General features: G+C 44.9%; 4 protein-coding genes across 4 annotated transcripts; 2 read left to right on the top strand and 2 right to left on the bottom strand.

The window, feature by feature from the left end:
• The first annotated feature begins 4,606 nt into the window (after positions 1-4,606).
• Positions 4,607-7,309, top strand: LOC123167200 (uncharacterized). The gene is made up of 3 exons (XM_044585031.1): positions 4,607-5,067; positions 5,584-5,745; positions 6,707-7,309. Exons 1-3 carry the CDS (start codon positions 4,672-4,674, stop codon positions 7,064-7,066), a joined length of 918 nt encoding a protein of 305 aa, XP_044440966.1. The 5' UTR covers positions 4,607-4,671; the 3' UTR covers positions 7,067-7,309.
• A 137-nt stretch (positions 7,310-7,446) lies between these two features.
• Positions 7,447-8,805, bottom strand: LOC543126 (uncharacterized). Its single transcript, XM_044585033.1, has 2 exons — positions 8,040-8,805; positions 7,447-7,929 (listed from the first exon to the last, which is right to left on the bottom strand). The coding sequence occupies exons 1-2, from the start codon at positions 8,510-8,512 to the stop codon at positions 7,737-7,739; spliced, it is 666 nt and encodes a 221-aa protein (XP_044440968.1). The 5' UTR covers positions 8,513-8,805; the 3' UTR covers positions 7,447-7,736.
• A 3,647-nt stretch (positions 8,806-12,452) lies between these two features.
• On the top strand, positions 12,453-13,083 carry LOC123165654 (histone H3.2). The gene has a single exon (XM_044583345.1). It carries the CDS (start codon positions 12,526-12,528, stop codon positions 12,934-12,936), a length of 411 nt encoding a protein of 136 aa, XP_044439280.1. The 5' UTR covers positions 12,453-12,525; the 3' UTR covers positions 12,937-13,083.
• A 2,682-nt stretch (positions 13,084-15,765) lies between these two features.
• LOC123165655 (uncharacterized) lies at positions 15,766-21,135 on the bottom strand. The gene is made up of 4 exons (XM_044583346.1): positions 19,610-21,135; positions 19,274-19,357; positions 18,175-18,277; positions 15,766-17,606 (listed from the first exon to the last, which is right to left on the bottom strand). The coding sequence occupies exons 1-4, from the start codon at positions 21,040-21,042 to the stop codon at positions 16,053-16,055; spliced, it is 3,174 nt and encodes a 1,057-aa protein (XP_044439281.1). The 5' UTR covers positions 21,043-21,135; the 3' UTR covers positions 15,766-16,052.

The following is a 21,135-nucleotide window of genomic DNA, read 5'->3' as shown; positions in this document are numbered from 1 at the left end:
TTTTCTGGCTGCAAATGTTGATCATCCTAATAAACACAATAAGGGGTCTGCTTCAATTTTACAACGCTCTCGTTGCTTCCACAGCTACTACTTGCTCCCTTTTCATGCAAGTACAATAAGGGGAAATTGCAAGGCTTCTTATTGGTCTATGATTTTTTTAATTGACGGGATTATTAAAACGTCACACAGGATTCGGCAACGACACGATGACAAGGCACGAAGAATGCACACGGTCACACGTGGGCCAACACAAAAGATTTAAAACAACGTCGTCTTCGATGGTGGCATGGCCTACACCCCCATTAGAATCATGGCAAATTTGCACATTCCGAAACGATGCCACCAATGAAGAAATGAAGAATTGACACATCTACCGGGCGTTGCCTGAACTGCCATAAGCAGCTCATAGGTTTTACCGCACATTTTTTTTTAGGGGAAAAGCCAAGTTTTATTCAGCAAAAGCCACATGGTGTGGGATACAATTCAGGTTGTGGGATTGGTCAAACCAGACGTGGCGTCCCGAACCCAAAGAAAGTGCCAACTTGGCTAACCTATGTGCTTCAAGATTGGAAGCACGACCTTCAAACTGAAAAATACAATGAAATAATAAACTAGCTCTAGTGTTGATCTCACTAATTATAGCTCCATAGTTCCCTCTATAATAAACTCCGGCGATGACAAGGGCAGAGCTCCCCAAGAAAGTGCCATCTGCATCTCTGCATACTGCTGCTGCGGCTCCTCCGTGCCCTGTCCTAATGCCACATCGACGTGGATCTTCGCATGTCCCTATGGTGGTGCTTTGGGTCGTCGATCAAGAACAGTATGAGCTTCGCCCCCAGCTTGGTTCAAGACTGGTTCGCCCTCTTGTACCATCTCAAGCTCAAGAATAAACCTGGCAATGAACGAATTAGTAGCTTGAGGGCTTTGAAACACTCCTTTGTGGATCGCCTTTCGCCGTGTTGACCAAATCGCCCACAGTGTTACCGCGATCTTAATAAATGTTGTATGTGAGCATGATTCCATGAGAGTGAAGAGCCAATTTTTTGCATCAGGTTCGGAAGTTGCAACCAACATCTGAGCTAGCTCCTCATCTACCAGTGCCCATGTGCACCATGCCACCGCAGATGTGGAGGACAATTTGGTCAGCAGATGTGGAGGACAATTTTTAACCCCCTCCACGGGCATGAACGCCTCACTCACCCCTGGCCCAACACAGCCCACACACATACAAACCTCTACCAAACGTATAACCATCCATTGTTGTCCTTCATCATGGGCACCCCTGTATCTCGCATTCCGCGAGACATAAGGAACCTTTGCTAAAGGGGAGGGCGAACTGGGTAGGCCCAACCACGCGAGAGGCTACAACTCGGTTTTTTTTTGTATGTTTTATGTCTTCTTTTTTGCTTTAATTTTTTTACTTTTGTTTATACTATAAATATTATATATATATTATATAAACTCTACAAAAATATTGGAAAAGGTTAAATATTGTATAGAGAAAATGTTTATCGCGTATACGAAAAGTGTATTAAAAAATGTGTATGAAAAAAATTGATCTTGTATTCTAAAAAATGTTAATCAAGCATATGAGAGAATGTTGAACATGTACTTGAAAATTTTTAATCAAGCATTTGAAAAAATGTTAAACGTGTATAGAAAAAAAATGTTGACCTTTTATTAAAAATATGATGAAATTTTTTGATCACGTATATACAAATGTTGATTGAGCATTTGAAAACATTGTTGCAAAAGTATTATAAAAATGTTAATAAGGCATTTGAAAAATGTTAAATGTGTATAGAAAAAATGTTTACCGTGTATTAAAAATGATAAATTTTTCTGATCATGTATATAAAAATGTTAATCAAGCATTTGAAACAAATTTGAAGAAGTATTTGGAAAAATGTTAAATGTGTATAGAAAAAATGTTTACCATGTATTAAAAATGGTGAAAAAAAATTGATCATGTATATAAAAATGTTAATCAAGCATTTGAAAAAAATGTTGAACAAGTATTTGAAAATGTTAATCAAGCATTTCAAAAATGTTAATCTAGCAGTAATGCCTTGGGGTAAGTATGATTCCTACATTAGATGAACTCATGAGAGATCCAAATGATTGAGGAGAATTTGTGCACCATCTTAAGAAAGAGGCATATGTTCTGAGTTTGCAAATTAAGCACGCCTAATCCACTTTGATCACTTAGTTTGCAAACTAACTCCCAGGTAGCAAGTGGTGGATTTTTCTTCTCCAAATCTTTGCCTCTCCAAAAGCGGTGTCTCCTATACTTGTCAATTTGTTCAATAATACCTTTGTATAGAAGCATGCAACTCATGAGAAATGTGGGCAAAGAGGAAAGCACAACATTAACAATTAGTAGTCTGCCATCATAGCTCAGGTATTGTGAGCAATTTAGTCTTTTTTGAATTCTCTCGATAACATGCATGAAAATTTCCATCTTTGGTTTATTACAGCTGTGGGGAACTCCAACTAAGTAAAAGGGAAGGTCCAATGCTTGCATTCCAAAATGTGGGACAAAGCATGCATGTCATTTTCAGGAATATTAATGGGAAGCATGTTGGATTTTTGGTAGTTGACTTCTAGTCGATGCTTTAGAAAAGAGAATCATGAGTCCCTTTAGTTGATAGAGTTGTGTTGGGTATGCCTGCATGATGATGGTATCATCAACATATTGCAGCACAGGGAAGTCAAGGCGTGCAATAGAGGTAATTGGGGCTTTCAAAATATCTTTTTGCATTGCATTATTCAAGATTGTCTAGAGAAAGTCTGCATGTAAGACAAAAAATAGAGGAGAAAGAAGGACCCCGACCTCACTCCTTTTTTACAACCAAACTGCTTGCCTGGGATACTATTGTTTTCTTACACTTACTTAGTAATTTCCTTTTTTTCATCCATGAAACACCGGAAGGTGTCAAACAATACCTATTAAGATTGATTGCCTTTTTGTCACTGGTTGTGCATGATTACAAAACTTATAAGATTGATAAAACTTTTTCGGATTTGATAGGGTGGCCTCACATGACATGTCAATGTGGCACAAAATTGAGATGCCACATGGTTGCCTGTAACTCCCTAATCAAACCCACTGGTTCATGGCCGTTGCGCCTGGGATCTAGACTGGTCCCACATACAAACGCTAGGCTTTCCTACGCACTGTGTCCTCACTCATGCACACCTAGGATCAACTTCTCACTCGGTCACCCATCCTCGAATTGAGAAGGTGCACCTTGTTTGTATGAGTGGTCTATCCTTCAGGATGTCACCCATCCCCGTTGGCCTAGCAGGAACGTTCTCTCTTGGCACAGTTATGTGAGTGTTGGTGCCACCATCCACACATGCCCCATGTATGCATCATCGACCCGCACACACCCGTGTAACCGCGAGGGCCGACGTTGATACCAATTGTAACGCCCTGGTCAAATCCATCGATTCCTGGCCGTTGCGCCTGCGATCTAGACTGGCCCCGCACTTTGTCCTCACTCGTGCGCAACCGGAATCAACTTATCACTCGGTCAAGGGTTAAATGTGGATATAAGTTTTAAAATTTAGATTGTGTCTCCTTTGATACATAGTGGCAACTCAAGGGTTAAATGTGGATATAAGTTTTAAAATTTAGTAAATGGTAGGTTCGATTCGAGAGAGAAAATGGTAAGACAAAGGGTAAAGGGTTGGGGATGAAATTTGTATTCCTTCGAAAACTATACTCACGAAAAGGAACACTAAATTCTTATGCAATGTGCATTCTATTTCTTCTATGCATGTTTTGGTAATAATTGGAATCAAGATATTTTTCTCAGATAGAAGTCTTGCCTCGAAGAATACTTAAACCCAATAAAGGCATATTATGAATTTTTTTCTTAAATGAGGCGGAAGACATGCCTGTTTCATCAATTAAGAAAGGAGTAAGAATTGTCTAAAATTGTTAAAAAAAAATGGGGAAAAACAACCCCACACACATTACAAGGAACATGGGCATCATCGGCCAACCTGGCCAGCATGGACGCCACAAAGCTGTTGAGAACAATAACATTCGTCGAGGGTGGCCGCAAGTGTCATTCATAACCGATCGCCTCGTCAAGCAGGCGGCCCGGGATGGACAAGACATAAGACTACCGATCATGTCATAGACACCATGTGATCTTGAGTGCGACGAATGATGACGATCCATTGGGTCGGGTCGGGTTTGTCCACACATACGTTTTCATTTGGCGGCGAACATACCCATGGTTTCTGTTTGATCGAAGACGTATGGGTTTTCTATACCACTTACAAGCCAAGTCAATTCTATTCTGCATTTTTTGACAAACCACTCCTCCATTATTCATTCGCAAAAACCGTTGCATCATTTACAAATATGAACACCACCGCATTTGGGGCAGGATCCATCCAAAGACTAGGAGGAGAAAATCTAGCTATCATAGCTAGTAAAAACCGGCGGTTCGTAAAAATGGACAAGATGTAATGTAAACCATTTTTTAATAAATGTAAAACATTTTGAACAACCCAAAAGTTTGCAAGGGGGGAGGGGGATACAAATTTGTAAATTCAGTCACAAGAAGCGAGCAAATAGTGAAAGCACCCCTCGAGTCCGGCATTTCGGAGGCCATCCCCACCCGATCCCGACGACCATCCATCCATCCACCCCCCATGGACCACGCCCCGCGCCACGGCGTCCCGCCGTCCTCCTCCTCCTCCTCCTCCGGCGCGGCCGCCGCGGCGCCGCCGGCGACCTCGCCGGAGTTCTCGCTGCCGCCGAGCCGCCTCCCGCTGGAGGACATCCTCTTCTGCGTCGACGTGGACGCCGAGGCGCGCTCCGAGATGAAGGTCGCCGCCGCGTCCGCGTCCCCCGCCTCCTCCGGCTCCACCGGCTCCCCCGGCCCCGGCGCGCTCATGGATCCGGCGGCGCCCCCCCGCCCCGCGCGCCCGGCGGTCAGGCGGATGGACGCCGTCAAGCAGGCGCTGATGCTCTTCCTCCACAGCAAGCTCACCATGTGCCCCGACCACCGCTTCGCCTTCGCCTCCCTCCGCGACACCGTCTCCTTGGTAGCACTCTACCGCCCTCCTTGCCTCCTCACTCTCTCGGTCAGATAACCAGACGAGGAGTGCTTCAGTACACGCCCCCTAATTTCTAGGGTTAACGGTTTCAGTTCATGTGTGCGAATTTTTGCCACTCACTGCAGATCTTGTTGCTTAATTATTTACGATGTTGCCCATTTGAATGCCGAATCCGAATACACCAAGAAATGGACATGAGAACTGAGTACTTGCCCAAATTTTCCCCAACTGAACAAGAATTAAGTGTTGTCCCCACAGAATTTCCCCTATTGATTAACCGATGCTAGTTTCCTGATATTCTTTAGATTGCCTTTAGTGCTGTGGATTAATGAATTCCAGAAGTTGTTTCTGCAATGTGGTAATGAACTGAGGGATTGCCTTTAGTTATTCTGAAGTTAAGTGTTAAGTTTGTAGTTTGATTTGAGCTTTGTGGGTTACTCTCATATATTGCTTCTACAATGTGATGGTGAACTGGGGATTGACTTGTTTTATTCTGAATTTAAGATAAGCAAAGAATTCACCAGTGATGCTGCTTCTTCAATTGAGACAATCCGGTCCCTGGCTGCTACTGAAACGAGATATGCAGTGGCTGATCTCACTCATCTCTTCAAGATAGCGTACGAGGAAGGGAAAAGGGCAGAAACGCAAGGGCGACTACTTAGAGTGGTAAGCTTGCTGCAAGTTGCTCTAATTGCTGGTAACATTTTCTGTCTTGCTAGCAATGGTAACTAGCCCACCACCAGGCAGAAATGGCATTGTTTCTAAGCATGTGGGAAGCCAGTAATTGACATATCTTTGTGGCAATGTTTTTTCTAAACAATGCTGTGTAATAATGTGTTTCGACACAAGGGCATGTAAGTCCCGGGCAGGCTGGCGTTGGTCATCCACAATTCCACATCACCACTTGTCATCTAATGTCCTGGCATAGCATAAAACATCAATCATAAACTGCTTAATAAGTAGTTCTGATATCCCCAAGATGAAATAGTTAACAGGTTGATAACCATTATGGGACCCTGCGTGTACAAAGTGTAGGATACCCACTTGTACTTCTTATCGAAGGTACTAGGGTCATCTGTTGATTGTTGTATGCCCACACCAATCTTCCTTTTGGATAACAATGTGTCCAGTGCTTTGTGCACTATTTGAGATCATTTGCACTGTATTTCTGCATCACCTAGCCTACCATCTACCTATTTTGGATGGAGAATGTTCTGATAGCATTCAGAAGTTTCTTTTGTAGAAAGCTCACTGCGTTTTGTGTTATGTATAAAATGCGGTGCAATTCTAAACTGAAAAGGCACTGTAGGTTGGTGTCAACAGAGGGTTGACAAAACTTATAAAATGTATAAGTTTAACAATCCAATTCTAAACTGCTTTTGGTGGAGAACGTTTTGATATCATTTTAGAAATTCCTTTTTTAGAAGGCTTACTGCATCTCATGATATATGTATAAAATGCAAGTGCGATTCTAAAGTGGAATGGCCCGGCAGGTTGATGTGCACAGAAGGTTAACAATACGAATAAGATGTGTCCTATATAGTACAGTACTGCTTTGTGTGTGTCTGCTGTTGTTATTTGTGGATTGCGACTTGGTTTTGATTTCCATGAGAACTGATTATTCCAGGTACTCATCTACTGCCGGTCCTCAACCAAGCCCCACCATCAGTGGCCCGTAAAGCCAAAGAACTTCACCATGGACATAGTCTATCTGCACGACAAGCCTACTGCTGATAACTGCCCACAAAACGTGTATGATGCGCTGGTTGATGCCCTTGAGCATGTCAGCCAGTACGAGGGCTACATTCTCGAGAGCGGCCAAGGGCTTGCTCGGGTCCTGTTCCGCCAGATATGCATCATCTTATCGCACCCGTTGCTACGCTGCATGCAGGATGACCTTGATATACCCAAGCAAGTTGTTAAGAAAATTCTGGCCATTGAAGGTGTGCAGAGTGAAGATGGCGCTCCGGTCTCCAGCAGCCAGTAGTGAGTCACCCTAGTTCCAATGGTATGTGTCCATGAAGCCTGTTCTGTGTGTTGTAAAGGGCCAAGCAGATAACACTTTTACTGCTGTGGAGAGCTTGGGTTGGCATTGAACTTGTATAAATTGCTCCTTTATTCGCGTCATTTCAGTCACTGCAATCTAGCTTGTATTTCCACACGAACTTGCTGAAGGAGGTTAAGATTGTTTTCCGGGTGTCGTGAACCGGTGACGAATCTGATACTAGCATTTTGTGCTGGTTTCCGTATTGTGGAAGGGGTTTCTTTTGCATAGATAAATGTCATGCATCTAGTTAGGTAGATACAGTACCTTACATGAATTTAACCTGTTTTTCCTCTGGTTATATACATTCAGAAGATCTGAAATGTCAAATGGATGATTCACAGAAATCTCAAATTCATCGTTGTGGACGACATTTGTGACCAAAAAGGGAAGCAATCTATTACAAGACACCACTCTGGGGCAAAGAAAAATTTAAAAGCTGGTTTTGATTGTGTTTTTTGTCCTTCGAATCGATCCATAATTTCTCACTTCCTTTTCCTGTCTCTGGCCGCCATTTCCGACTGCTCGAGCTAATGTTGCCGGTGACGGTCCGGACACGATGAGCGTCCCTCCTAGCCGGTTTTTGCCGCCGGCGATCCATTGACGGTGTTTATCAAGAGCAGCAGGGCATCCACGAGAACATGCCGCCCTTCGGCGCTTCCGGCTCCGCTTCCGGTTTGCTGCTTGCCTTCTCCGGCGCCGTCGTCTCCGCTGCCGGCTCCCCCGACTCTGCCGTTCTCGGCGTCGGCGGCATGTCGATAGATTGCCGAGATTTCTTGGAGCTGTACCTCCTGTCCTCCATCAGACTGCACATATGATCGAGCAAGCGTTGTGCTTGTGCATTAGCTCGGAATTTTACCGAACGAACGTGCATGTAATGCGAAAGAACAAAGAAGTGACCAAAGGCGTGGCGTACTTGGGGAAGGCGAAGGAGTAGCTCGGGGCGGCGTCGCCGAGCTCCGGGACGGCGTTGAACTGCCGCGGCGTGGACGTGGCGGAGGGGCGGGCGACGTCGGCGGAGCTGTCGCGGGGCGGCGTGGCTATGTCCATGAGCTCCGGGTGCGAGAGGAAGTAGCCGGTGAAGTCGCAGGAGGGCGCGACCTGGAGCCCGAACACCGACTCGGTGGACATCATGCTCCAGTCCCTGCCGGTCTCCGACGTGTCCCGCTCGAACACGGACGCCGGGATCCGGCCGTCGCCGAGCATCCCCTCCCCGCCGAGCACCACGGACGGCTGCCGGTCCATCTGCTGCGGCAGCGGCGGCATGTCATCGTAGGCGAACGAGTCGGTCGCGGCGTAGCGGTACGCCGGAGCCGCCGCCGTGGCCTCACCGCTACCCTCCTTGCCCTGCAGCTCGCCGGCGCCGCCTTCCCGGAGTCCCAACGCCATGCTCGCTCGCCGCTAGCTAGCTTCTCCAAGAACGGAGGCGAATGCGCACCGACGGCCGGGGCTGGGACCGCGGCCGTCGGACCTTGAGATATGCTAGGCCGATGGATGGCCTCCCTCGGCGTGGGCGGAGCGTGCAATGTGCAATGTGACCGTCGCCGCCGTGCGTGGCGCCGTTCGATCGTCGGGATGGGTGGATAGCGGCGATGGGCAGCGCCCCCTCCGTTTCGGGTTAATGGTGTTGTGGGTCGGAGGAGGCGGTCGATCAATGGCGATGGTGGCGGGGGTTTTGTGGGATGGAAGGGAAGGACGTAAAATAGAAGATGAGTTTGTGGTCGCTAAGTTTGGGTAGGCTTGGCGCCAAATTTGGAGCAGGGCTTAATAAGGGCTGCTTCGTGTCATCAACTGGCGACGACGATGCACACTCCGGCAGCTGTTGGCTGTTGCAACTGCGGCCGGGTAGGATATACCGGCTTGGTTTTTATTTTCTTTCCTTTTTTGCGTCTGATTTCATACCAGCTCCGTCTATCTCTTTTATTATCAAAGACCAGATTGGCTCGTTCCGCACGTAAGTACCCCCTTTTCGGCTGAGTCGAATTCGACAATTGCTGAGTAGGATTCGACAATGGGCCCGAGTTAGTGATTCGACAATTTAATTACATACCGGCTTGTTTCGATTAAAAAGAACAGGTGATACAACCCAAAACCACACGTGCAAGCAGTTGCAGCCACTCGCAATAAGCACATTCGCGCGCCACAGTTAAAGTAATAAATAGAGCACTCCGCCCAAGTCCCGTTGGTGGTAACTAGTAGGGGCGCGTCCTACTTGAGACGATTCCAGCCAGTTTTCTCCGTTTTTTCTTCTTATTTTCGTTTTCTTTTATTTTATTTTCTTTTTTCTTCTTGCTTTTTTATTCCTTTTTGCATTTTGTTTCTTTTTCAATTTTATTTGTTCTTTTGGTTTTTATTGCATTTTTTGTCAACAACATTTTTCTAATACACGTCTAACATTTTTCCAATACAAATTACAAATTTTTGTAATGCATTGTCAATTTTTTCTCTATGCACATTTCAAACATTTTTCAAATGCTTGATTAACCTTTTTTAAATACAAGATTACTATTTTTTGAATACAAGGTCAACATTTTTCCTATAAACACTTTTAAACTTTTTCAAATGCTTGATTAACATTTTTCAAATACAAGATTAACATTTTATAATACATGGTCAACATTTTTCTATGCACGTTAACAATTTTTCAAATGCTTAATTAATATTTTTAAATGAAATATTAATATTTTTTGAACATATGGTCAACATTTTTTTAGACACATTTAACTTTTTTTTAAATGCTTGATTAAATTTTTTGAAATACTTGCTCAACATTGTTTTTCAAGTTTTTGACTAATTTTTTATATACATGATAAAAATTTCCTATCATTTTTCCATACATGGACAACATTTTTCTATACACATTTAACGTTTTTAAGTAGCATGATTAACATTTTTTAAATACTTGTTCAACATTTCTTCAAATGCTTGATTAACATTCTTATATATACATGATCAAATGTTTTCATCATTTTTAACATAGTCAACATTTTTCCTATATACATTTAACCTTTTCCAAATGCTTGATTAACATTTTCGAACACTTGTTCAACATTTTTTGAAATGATTGATTAACATATTTTTAAATACATGATCAAATTGTTTCATACATAGTTTCTTTTCTATACACTTTTGGTATACATGATAAAAAATTTCTTTATAAACATTTAACATTTTTCAAACGCTTGGTCAATATTTTTCAAATGTATGATGTAGAGTGATTTTTGTATATATTTATTTTGAATACTTGAAGTGTAAAAAAAGCAAAAAAAAATGAAATAAAAAACGTGAAAAAGAACAAAACAAACGACGAGGATCATTTTTTTGAATCAGCGAACACTTTTTATTATTTTTGAACAGTAGTCGGGTTGAGAAGGACCGAGGAGCAACTTCACTGATTATGCAAAAGATTAAAGCTCTCACAAGGACCCTTGAAGAAAGGAAACAACTCAGTGTAGGAACTTTACATAAAATACCCCAGGCACAAGCTGCAATTTGCAATGCGATCCTTCGCCTAGAATTTGACACCAAGCCGAACTCCACTTCGCCGGGGCCGCAACCACTTGGAAGTGGACTCCACCATCGCTCCTCCGCCAAGCACATGTCATAGGAAGGAGAGATGGAAGCTGAGTCAAGGTCGATGTGCCTCCCTTTTGGCTTCATTGTGGGAGGAATGTGGCCGCCCTTCGACCACAAAGGTGAACAATGGATTGGTTGAGGCCATCGCATAGTCACCAACGCTCGAAACCGTCGGAGGGCGCCGTAACTTCACCGCAGTGCATCGTTGAGGAATAGATCAAGAACGGAGCAGCTGCGCGCGCTCCAGATCCGTCGCCAGAATCCATCTCCGACACAACGGCTATTCCGAAATGAACTCTCCCACTAGTCCATTTTCACCACCATGACAACAGAAAAAAACCCCAGAGGAAAATCACTTTGAGCATCGCCAAATCTGGAGGAAAGTCACGGTGCCCAATGCATGGACAGGTAGGTGACAATGCATCGACAAATGCGAGAAATCACATTCAGATCACGTTGCCAACAAAACCGCCCTCCAACGCAGCCACAAATTTACTAGAAGGCGCCACCATGCATTGAAGCCCGCAACCACAACTACGCAATAACAGTCCTTGTGTGAAGAGGTCCCATGCCAACATATTGTCCAATGCCGGGCGCCTTTGCCTAACCCACATGAAGTGACACATACCTGACACTGTGACTACACTATAGTTATACTATAGGACCACATGTTTCAAGTTGAGTGGAACTAGTGGGAGTCAAAATCAATGCAAGGAAAAAACTTACGATCTTTTGTGTAATACTAATTATTATTGGACCCTGATAAGTGTGCCACACGTGTGGCACGAACACATGGCACTCCGAATGTTTTTTTATGGTAACTTTAATTGTCAAGCATGACAACTTTCTTTTCGGATGACAAGTTTCAGTTTCTTCGGGGTTTGTTTTTCTTTTCGGATGTCAACTTTAGTTGTAAAAAAGTCGGTGTCATAGTGCTTCATGCCATACGTCTGCCACTTATCATTTTGGGTTATTATTTATGATTGTAGCAATCCGCTTATGGAAGTGGCCATGTTTTTTTTCCTTAGCTTTTTTTATGTACACATGGTGTATGTTCCATTGGAATATTGAATGGTGTTCATAGTTGAATGGTATGGTGTGTATTCTCTAAGAGGAAATATAATATGCATCGTCATAGCATATACCCCACGCCACTCACGGACCCTCTTAACAATGGGTAGAGACCGATGTTTAGGCCAGGTTCAAGCCTTACTTTTCACAGTCCAGAGCCCGATATAAAGAAAGTCAGTTAGACATGCTATGTTGGGATAATATATAAAATATATGTAAGATGCAGCGTTACTTAATTGCAAATATATTTTATTTATCATTTTCAAATGAGAAAATGGGCATTTATCTGTCTTTAGGGGTAAACGGGCATTTATAAGGGCCATGGACCGGACAGAGTGGGTCCCAGCTTTGCATTTTGAGCAAGTCCCGGACCGAAACCCGGCCCGCCCCGGCCCGTGAACAGCCAATCGTTTCTTGGTTGCTCAAAAAGAAAATCACGAGTTTCTTAAAGAAAAAACCAGCCAATCACGTCACACCAACCTCCATCCCACGGACCCGTTCCCCACGATCCGCGTGCTCAACCCGGAAACCCATCCCATCCGTCCATTCTCTACCCATCCAACGATCCAAACCTTATCTGCCTCCTCCAGCCTCCCATCACCACCCCGACGCCGCGCGGCTTCTCGCCCCGAAAATTTCCTGATCCCCGCCCACCACTCTCTCCTATTTAACCCTCGCCGCCCCCTCCGTCCCATTCCACCCAAACTCAAATCCCTCGCCGGCGAAGCACCCACACCCAAACCCCTCCGGCTCCAATGGCCCGCACGAAGCAGACGGCGCGCAAGTCCACCGGCGGCAAGGCGCCGAGGAAGCAGCTGGCGACCAAGGCGGCGCGCAAGTCGGCCCCGGCCACCGGCGGCGTGAAGAAGCCCCACCGCTTCCGCCCGGGGACCGTGGCGCTCCGGGAGATCCGCAAGTACCAGAAGAGCACGGAGCTGCTCATCCGCAAGCTCCCCTTCCAGCGGCTGGTGCGGGAGATCGCGCAGGACTTCAAGACCGACCTGAGGTTCCAGTCCTCCGCCGTCTCCGCGCTCCAGGAGGCCGCCGAGGCGTACCTGGTCGGGCTTTTCGAGGACACCAACCTGTGCGCCATCCACGCCAAGCGCGTCACCATCATGCCCAAGGACATCCAGCTCGCCCGCCGCATCCGCGGGGAGCGCGCCTAGGTTTTCGGTCGCCGCCGGTCAAGCTACTGGGTTGTAGCGCTTCCTGTCTGGTGTCTTCTGTTCGGTGGTGTTGATATGATGTGTCGTCTTGTCCCATTCCCATGTAGCATGATGCTGAAATGAAATGGCAGTGAAAAGTTCAGTTAACGTCTCGTGTTAATTTTGTCCTCTGTTTGCTGCTTGATTGCTTTGTGATTTTGCTATGGCGTTTTAGTCGGATGTAGCGTGGTGCGTGTTGCTGCAGTGATGGGGTTTGGGTCACAGCATTTTGTGATTTTGCCATGTGATTCAGTAATTTTGCATGTTGTTTGTACAGGGATATGATGAACTCCTCATTTGGGCTTTTGGCTCTGTTGGAACTTGGAAGTGAATCTGAAGTTTGTGTGGACAGAGGTTTGTTCTCTGTATACTGACTCAATATTTGTGAACAAAATCTGAACAACTTGTATGTAAGCTTACAAAATAATTGGTGCTTGCATTGCAATTGACATGTCAAATGTGCTGTGTTATCTTGCATAGCTACATTTACCGAGTTGTGTTTCTTTCATTGATTTCTTACAGGTTTAACATGCACAATGCAAGCTCAGGTGGTGTGGTATCTGGGCCTGGAATTGAAAATTCATCAGGAAAGATCATCTGTGTGCGGCCCCATAGCTATTTTATCAGGTAAATTTAGAACACCTTGCAAACAGCACTTACTAGGCAATTTGCAAGACCAATTGACTGTGTCCATCCTCTATCTGTGAGGAGTCAAGGACAGGAGAGATTCCAGGCAAGGAAGAGGAGAGGAAAGGGGTTCCTGCTCTGCTGAAACCATCACCGGGCAAATGTGGCACTGAGAAGGAGCATATTTCGTCAGATTTCACCAAGGTAAAGGCATCTTCTCTGATACATACGAGCTTTGTCTTTCATGCTGTCTGCTGTGCGAAAGGCTTTTTTGTGCTAGCAGTAGATATACGGTATCCTTAAAAAAATGATATATTATGTGGACAATCATCCCCTTTCAGTTCAGGCATCTACGAGATTCAGAAACCATTGCCTCTTCATGGCTTTACTAACAGTGTATGGATTTCGGTCTCAGCATTATCCATCTTTCCCTTGCTATATTTGCACTGATGGCTTACAGGTTCTATGACTTATTAGTGAGCTGTCACAGCTTATTGTGCTGATCCTACAAGAGAGCAATAGCGAACTGATTTAGCTTATTGGAGGTCAACGTATCACCCACCCATATGCACCTAAAAAGAGCCGGCGAGTGGATGGCAGGACCCGGCCAATCCTAAGGAAGGGGTCGTCTAGGAAGTACCGGCCGCAGCATAATCAAGCTAAGCTCATAATGGAAATTCTAACCGGATTTTCATCATTGACCCCCAATTGTTCTCCCACAGAACAGTACTCTTAACAGAATTTCAACTGAATAGCCAAGCTACTGTCAAAGCTGTGGACACCACATTAGACTCTCGCTACTTGTCATTCTGGACATCAGGGGCCATGTTACAGTTAGTCGAGCCAGTTTCATTCTAGACAAGCAAAGCTAAGAAAAACAGAAAAATAACAACAACAATACAAATGAAAACAGAGCATTCAGCTCTGCATGGACCAGTCAATTCCATGGGGACGATTGCATCAGATTCCATGTAAACAGGCGTAATTCCTTTCTAATCTTAACACACATGTATTGTCAAATCTTTTCTTTAGGGGAGTAAAATGGCAAATCTACCTCCTTCAAGTTTGATGAATTCTGATAAATAGTTCGGCCCATGCACACTTCACTGCGCAGTGTTGTACACGAATGGCAACACTGATCTGCACAACAAGACTGTGGCAGACTGGATATCACCACGCGGGACAGCAGCACTAGTACCAGGACTTGCCTGATATAGATCTTCCAAGCTAGCCTGTTCTATCTGAGAGGAATATGGAGTCTTAGAAATGGTCACCTTACACATGTCTATGTGGATCTTTAGAGAATTATCTACCAAATCTGCATGCACCCAGTTCCATCGCCCAACAGAGACAACCACCCAATGTTGCTTCTCAGTACCTTGCACCAGTACTGGGAATTTGGATGAGCATTCAGCACCCCTATAGGGTTTTTTTAGGCCTTTTTTTCTTCTCCTTCCTTTTTTAATGCATTACATTTAATTTATTTAAGGATCCAAACCTTTCTAAAGAAAATCTAGAAAAAAATCCTAGGTGTTATGAAAGATATTTCACACCACCATGAATTTTACCAGATTTGTCTATGTAGTTTTTGACAGCTATTTAATTTCAAATTCAATTTTGCCCCCAATTCAGGTTTGAACTGCAAGTAGGTGAAATATGATTATAATGAATTTTACTGGGGATATAATATAACATACTTGCCTCAGATATCTTTTTCATGAATTTTAACTACAGGAATCATCGCCAACAACTTATTTTGCAGTTCTTCCAATTTTTGAATTTGAACATTTAGCACTTGCTTCAAATACTAAAACTAGTCAATGACATCTGAGAATTTTCAGAGGGGTTGTTTATGACATGCAGGGCCTAGGGAAGTACCACAGCAACTTTTGGATGACATTTTCTTCACAACATTTATTTGAGGGCAGATTTAAACATTTTGCAAGGTTTTGACCTAAAGGGGCTTTAACCATGCAACTGTATGATGATGCCATGAAATGAGATGCATTAAATTACTTGATCACAAGTTACCAACAACAAGGTTTTACAAGCTGGGTCGTTACAGCTAATATCGGCAAATCTACTTCCTTCACTTTTTATGAACTCTGGTGGATAGTCCAGCCCGCGCACATTGCAATCAGCAGTGTAGCACAAGAGTTGGAATGGCAACACTGACATGCACAGTAGAACACTGACATGACTCACTACTGTCATTCTACACATCAAGGGCCACGTTACAGTTATTGGAGCTAGTTTAAGCAAGACAAGAAAAACAACAATAATACAACTTAAAACAGAGCATTCAGCTCTACACGAAGCAGTCAATTCCATGGGGACGGGTGCATCAGATTCCATGTAAACAGGCATAGTTCCTGTCTAATCTTCACATCCCTATATCGGCAGACCTTTTCTTGACGGGAGCATATGGGCAAAGGCTACTTCCTCAAATTTTATAACTCTGCTGAATAGTCCGGCCCACGCACATTGCAATCAGCAGCGTAGTTCAAGAGTTCGAATGGCAACATTGACCTGCACAACAGAGCTTTTGCAAACCGGTTATCACCAAGTGGACTTGCCTGATACAGATCCTCCAACCTAGCCAGTTCTGTCTGAAAGATAAATGGATTCCTACAAATGGTCACCTTACAGACGCCTGCGTAGATTGGTAGCAAATTCTCTGCCAAATCCATAATGTACCCAATTCCATCACCCAACAGAAATAATCCCCCTATATTGCTCCTCAGCACCTTGCTCCAGAACCGGGGATTCGGATGAGCTTTCAGCACACCGCCGATGATTTTCGCTCCGAAGAAGGACCCATTTAGCTTCCTCGCAATCACCTTACCTGCTGCTAGCATCCTTGGGTCCTCCTCGACATCTCTGCCAGCAAACGCGTGCGCCTTGAAGAAGAACCAGTACTCCTGGTGCGGCATAACCTTTAGACTGATCGGCTGCACTGTTCCCATGCTCGCAGCGACAGCCCTGCTGTTTGTGGTGATTATGATACTGCTTCCATGTTTGCCATGTCTTAAGATCGGCAGTAACTCTTCTAGCATCTGCTTCTTGCCCGTGTCAACATCTTCAAATACCATCAAGAACCTCTTGGTGAGGCATTTCTCCTTAAGTACATGTAGTGACTCGATGAATTTTCGCGCATCTCTAACTGCGTGTTTGGATCCTAGAACAAACGGTGCCTCATCCTGAGCCATTGCTCTGGTGTATGAGAAATTGGAATACACAATTATTGGAAAGTGGTTGCGCACCCTCTCATCATCGCAGACATGCTGCGCGAGGGTGGTCTTACCGACTCCCATGCCGCCCACAATCGGGAGCACACCCAGTTTTCCTCCGGTTGACGGACCACCATCGTGGAGTAGGAAGTTGATGATCCTCTCTTTCTCGACATGTCGACCGAACATCTGCCCCTCGACGAAGATATTAGTAGCCAAAGGACGTTGGATCGGCTGACAGTTCTGTAGGAGCATCAGGAACTCCTTGAGATCACCGGATACGGTTTCCAAGATCTCTACCACTCGATCTATCGCCTCAGGAACACCAACATCATGGCCAGACAGTAATCTCTTCATGGCACAGGCTGCTACGCGCACGCGCTTTGCAGGATTAAACAAGGAGAAAGAGAAAGGTTGTGCAACTACCTTGTCAGCATGCTCATCTTCAAGCTCCTGCTCTCTGCATCCGACCGTGTCGAGCAAGTAGCGGCCCTGGTACACTGTGTCGTTGAGCTCCGAAAGCCACTCGAGGGTGCCGTAGTTTGTGATCTGCCTCCCTTTGGCCTCCTCTACTGCACTATAAACTTTGACGAGCATATGGCAAATCTTGCGTAGTTTGGCTTCGGTGCACTGTTGGCCCTTGAACTGGCCGGCAAGAAGAGATATCATCCTGCCAACCATGTCTCCGACAACCGCCGAGAAGATGACCTCCGCCATGATAAATTCCTCTAGCAACTTTGTGATGTTCGCAAGTTTCCTGGTACCCCAGCCTTTCTATCAATTCCAAGTTTCTGAATGAAACCATAAGTCAAGGTGAGCACCAATGGTTTGTGTGGAGACATTTAAATATTAGCATGAGAGCGACATGGAAGACTTCAGTGCTTTGACTCCATATTGCACTGCAAGTCTATAACACGTGTTTTCCTTCTATGAAAGAAACTGTCGTTGTAGATTGCACGACAAGTTATTGTGGTTATATTTTAAGTACTGCAGGGACATGGCAGAGCAAAAAGCAACAGGCTAATTTTCTGTTGGCCATTACTTATTGGTTGTACAGTACTCTCTCTGTAAACTTTTATAAGATCTTTTGATCTAAAAGATATTATAAAAGTTTACAAGGGGAATACTAAATATGAAAATATATTCTGAGTTTGTCTGATGACTAATGCGGTGAATGCCTAGCCCTTGTCTTAGACCATCAACATCTCTAGAAGCCAAGGAGGTACTGCAGTGCAGTTGCCATAGCCTAATCACTGGTGCTTGCAGTGCAGTTGACCTGACAATTGTGTGGTCATCTTCCATAGGCACATTTGCAGAATTGCGTTTCCATGCGATTTCTTACATGTTTAACACGTAGAGTACAATTCAGGCTCAGGTGGTGTGGCATCTTGTCTTCTGAAGTATCTGAAATTGAAAATCCATCAGTGAAGACCGTCTGTGTGCTGCTGCACAAGTGTTCTTATTTCAGGTAAATTTAGGACACCCTCATCCTTGACAATTTGCAAGACCAATTGACAGTCCATCTTCTGCCTGTGGGAAGCGAGAACGGGAGGAGCTTCCAGGCAGGAAGAGGAGGAGATGAGAGGGGTTCCTGCTCTGCTGAAACCATCGCCGGGCGAATGCAGCAGCGAGCAGGAGCATATTTCCTCAGATATCACCAAGGTGAATGCCTCTTCTCTGATACATATGAGCTTTGCCTCCATGCCTTGTCTGATGCCCCACAAGTGTTTCTATTTATCTTTCTGATAAAGGCAACAATTGTTTCTATGCACAAGCAGTTGTATTATGGAGATATACGGTGTACATTCATCTCTTTTTGCAACAATTGCAACTATGGAAGTTTTCAGAAACCTTTTCTTGTCCATAACTTCACTGCAAGTGGATGGTTTTGGGTCCCGGGTATGGTATTGGCTAGTCTAATCAACAGGAAGTTGAATATACTTTTCTCAGTGTTATCCATCTTTCCCTTGCCATATTTTTGCGACAATGGCTTATAGGCTGGTATGACTTGTTAGTGATGACATATTCTGCTAGTGCTGATACAGCTTATTGTGCTGACCCTATAAATTGTTGACCGATTTAGCTTCAACCAACTTTCTTTGTTGATTTTGAAATGTCTGTACATCTCGTCAAATGTTTGAAAATTAAAGACCAATGCCCAAACACTTCTAGAACGACCACTTCTCCAGAGCTGCCCGGGTCAACCTAACCCCAAACCATATGCGCCTATAATACTCGGTGAGTGGATGCCAGGATCCGGCCAATCCTGAGAGAAGGTCGTCTAGAAAGTACCAGAAACAACATAATCAATCTACCGGCAAAGCTCATAATGGAACTTCTAACCCGATTTTCATGACTAGTTCCCAAGTGTTCTCCCGCAGAACACTACTCTGGATAATCAAGCTACTGTCACAGCTCTGGGAACCGCATAAGAGACTCACTACTTTTCATTCCACACATCAAGGGCTAGGTTACAGTTATCCAAGCTAGCTTTATGAATATACCAGGGAAGCAACACAAGCAAGCTAGAATACAGAAATAAATAAGAACCAGAGTGCAACTCAAAACACAACTTGTCAATTCCATGTAAATAGGCATAATTCCTGTCTGATCTTCACACACATATATTACTAATTTTAGGAAATCTTTTCTTGATGGGAGTAAGAGTAAGATGGGCTAATCTACTTCTTTCAAGTTTGATGAACTCCGGTGAATAGTTCCGCACGCGGACACTGCAATGAGCAGTGTAGTACAATAATTGGAAGGGCAACACTGACCTGCACAACAAGACTCTTGCAAACCCGTTATCACCACGCGATGCAACAACACCAGCACTAGGACTTGCCTGATATACCAACCTAGCCAGCTCCGTCTGAGAGGGATATGGACTCTTAGAAATGGTCACCTTGCACATGTCTGCGCCGATCGGTAGCAAATTCTCTGTCAAATCTGCAATGTACTCAATTCCATCGCCCAACAGAGATAAACCCCCTATATTGCTTCTCACCACCCTGCGCCAGAACTGAGGATTCGGATGAGCCTTCAGCACCCCGCCGATGATTTTCGCTCCGAAGAAGGATCCATTTAGCTTCCTTGCAATCGCTTTGCCTTCTGCTAGCATCCTTGGGTCCTCCTCGACATCTCTGCCGGCAAACGCGTGCGCTTTGAAGAAGAACCAATACTCCTGGTGTGGCATAACCTTCAGACTGATTGGCTGCACCGTTCCCATGCTCGCCGCAATGGCCCTGCTGTTTGTGGTGATTATGATCCTGCTTCCATGTTTTCCATGTCTTAAGATCAACAGTATCTCTTCTAGCAACTGCTTCTTGTCCGCGTCAACATCTTCAAATACCATCAAGAACCTCTTGGTGAAGTATTTCTGCTTGAGTACATGCAGTGACTCGATGAATTCTTTAGCATCTCTAACTGTGTGTCTGGATCCTAGAACAAGCGCTGCCTCACCCCTTGCCATTGCCCTGGTGTATAAGAGATTGGAATATAAGATTATTGGAAAGTGGCTGCGCACCCTCTCATCATCGCAGACATGCTGAGCAAGGGTGGTCTTCCCGACTCCTATGTCGCCGACGATGGGAAGCACACCCACTTTTTCTCCAGTTGACGGACCACCATCGTGCAACAGGAAGTTGATGATCCTCTGTTTCTCGACATGTCGGCCAAACATCTGCCCCTCGACAAAGATATTAGTAGCCAAAGGACGATGGATGGGCTGGCAGTTGCGTAGGAGCATCATGAACTCCTTGAGATCACTAGATACGGTTTCCAAGATCTCTACCACTCTATCCATGTCCTCACCAACACCAACATCATGGCGAGACAATAGGCTCTTCACGGCACACGCCGCTACGCGCACACGCTTTGCAGGATTAAGCAAGGATAAAGAGAAAGGCTGTCCCACTACCTTGTCAGCATGCTCATCTTCAAGCTCCTGATCTCTGCACTGGACCGTGTCGAGCAAGTAGCGGCCCTGGTACACACCGTCGTTGAGCTCCGAGAGCCACTCGAGGGTGCCACAGTTTGTGATCTGCCTCCCTTTGGCCTCCTCTACCGCACTGTGAACCTTGACAAGCATATGGCAAATCCTCCGTAGCTTGGCGTCGGTGCACCCTTGGCCTTTGAACCGGCCAGCGAGAAGAGATATCACCCTACCGACCATGTCCCCGACAACCGCCGAGATGATGAGCTCCGCCATGATAAAATCCTCTTGCTTCTGTTTGGATGTGATATCAATTCTATGGTTCTGAATGAAGTCAGAAGTCAGGGTGAGCTTCAATGGTCTGTGTGG

Source organism: Triticum aestivum, chromosome 7D (assembly GCF_018294505.1).
Source record: "Triticum aestivum cultivar Chinese Spring chromosome 7D, IWGSC CS RefSeq v2.1, whole genome shotgun sequence".
Taxonomy (NCBI): domain Eukaryota; kingdom Viridiplantae; phylum Streptophyta; class Magnoliopsida; order Poales; family Poaceae; genus Triticum; species Triticum aestivum.
Note: the sequence above shows the minus strand (reverse complement) of the source record. Positions and strands in the feature narration are given on the sequence as shown.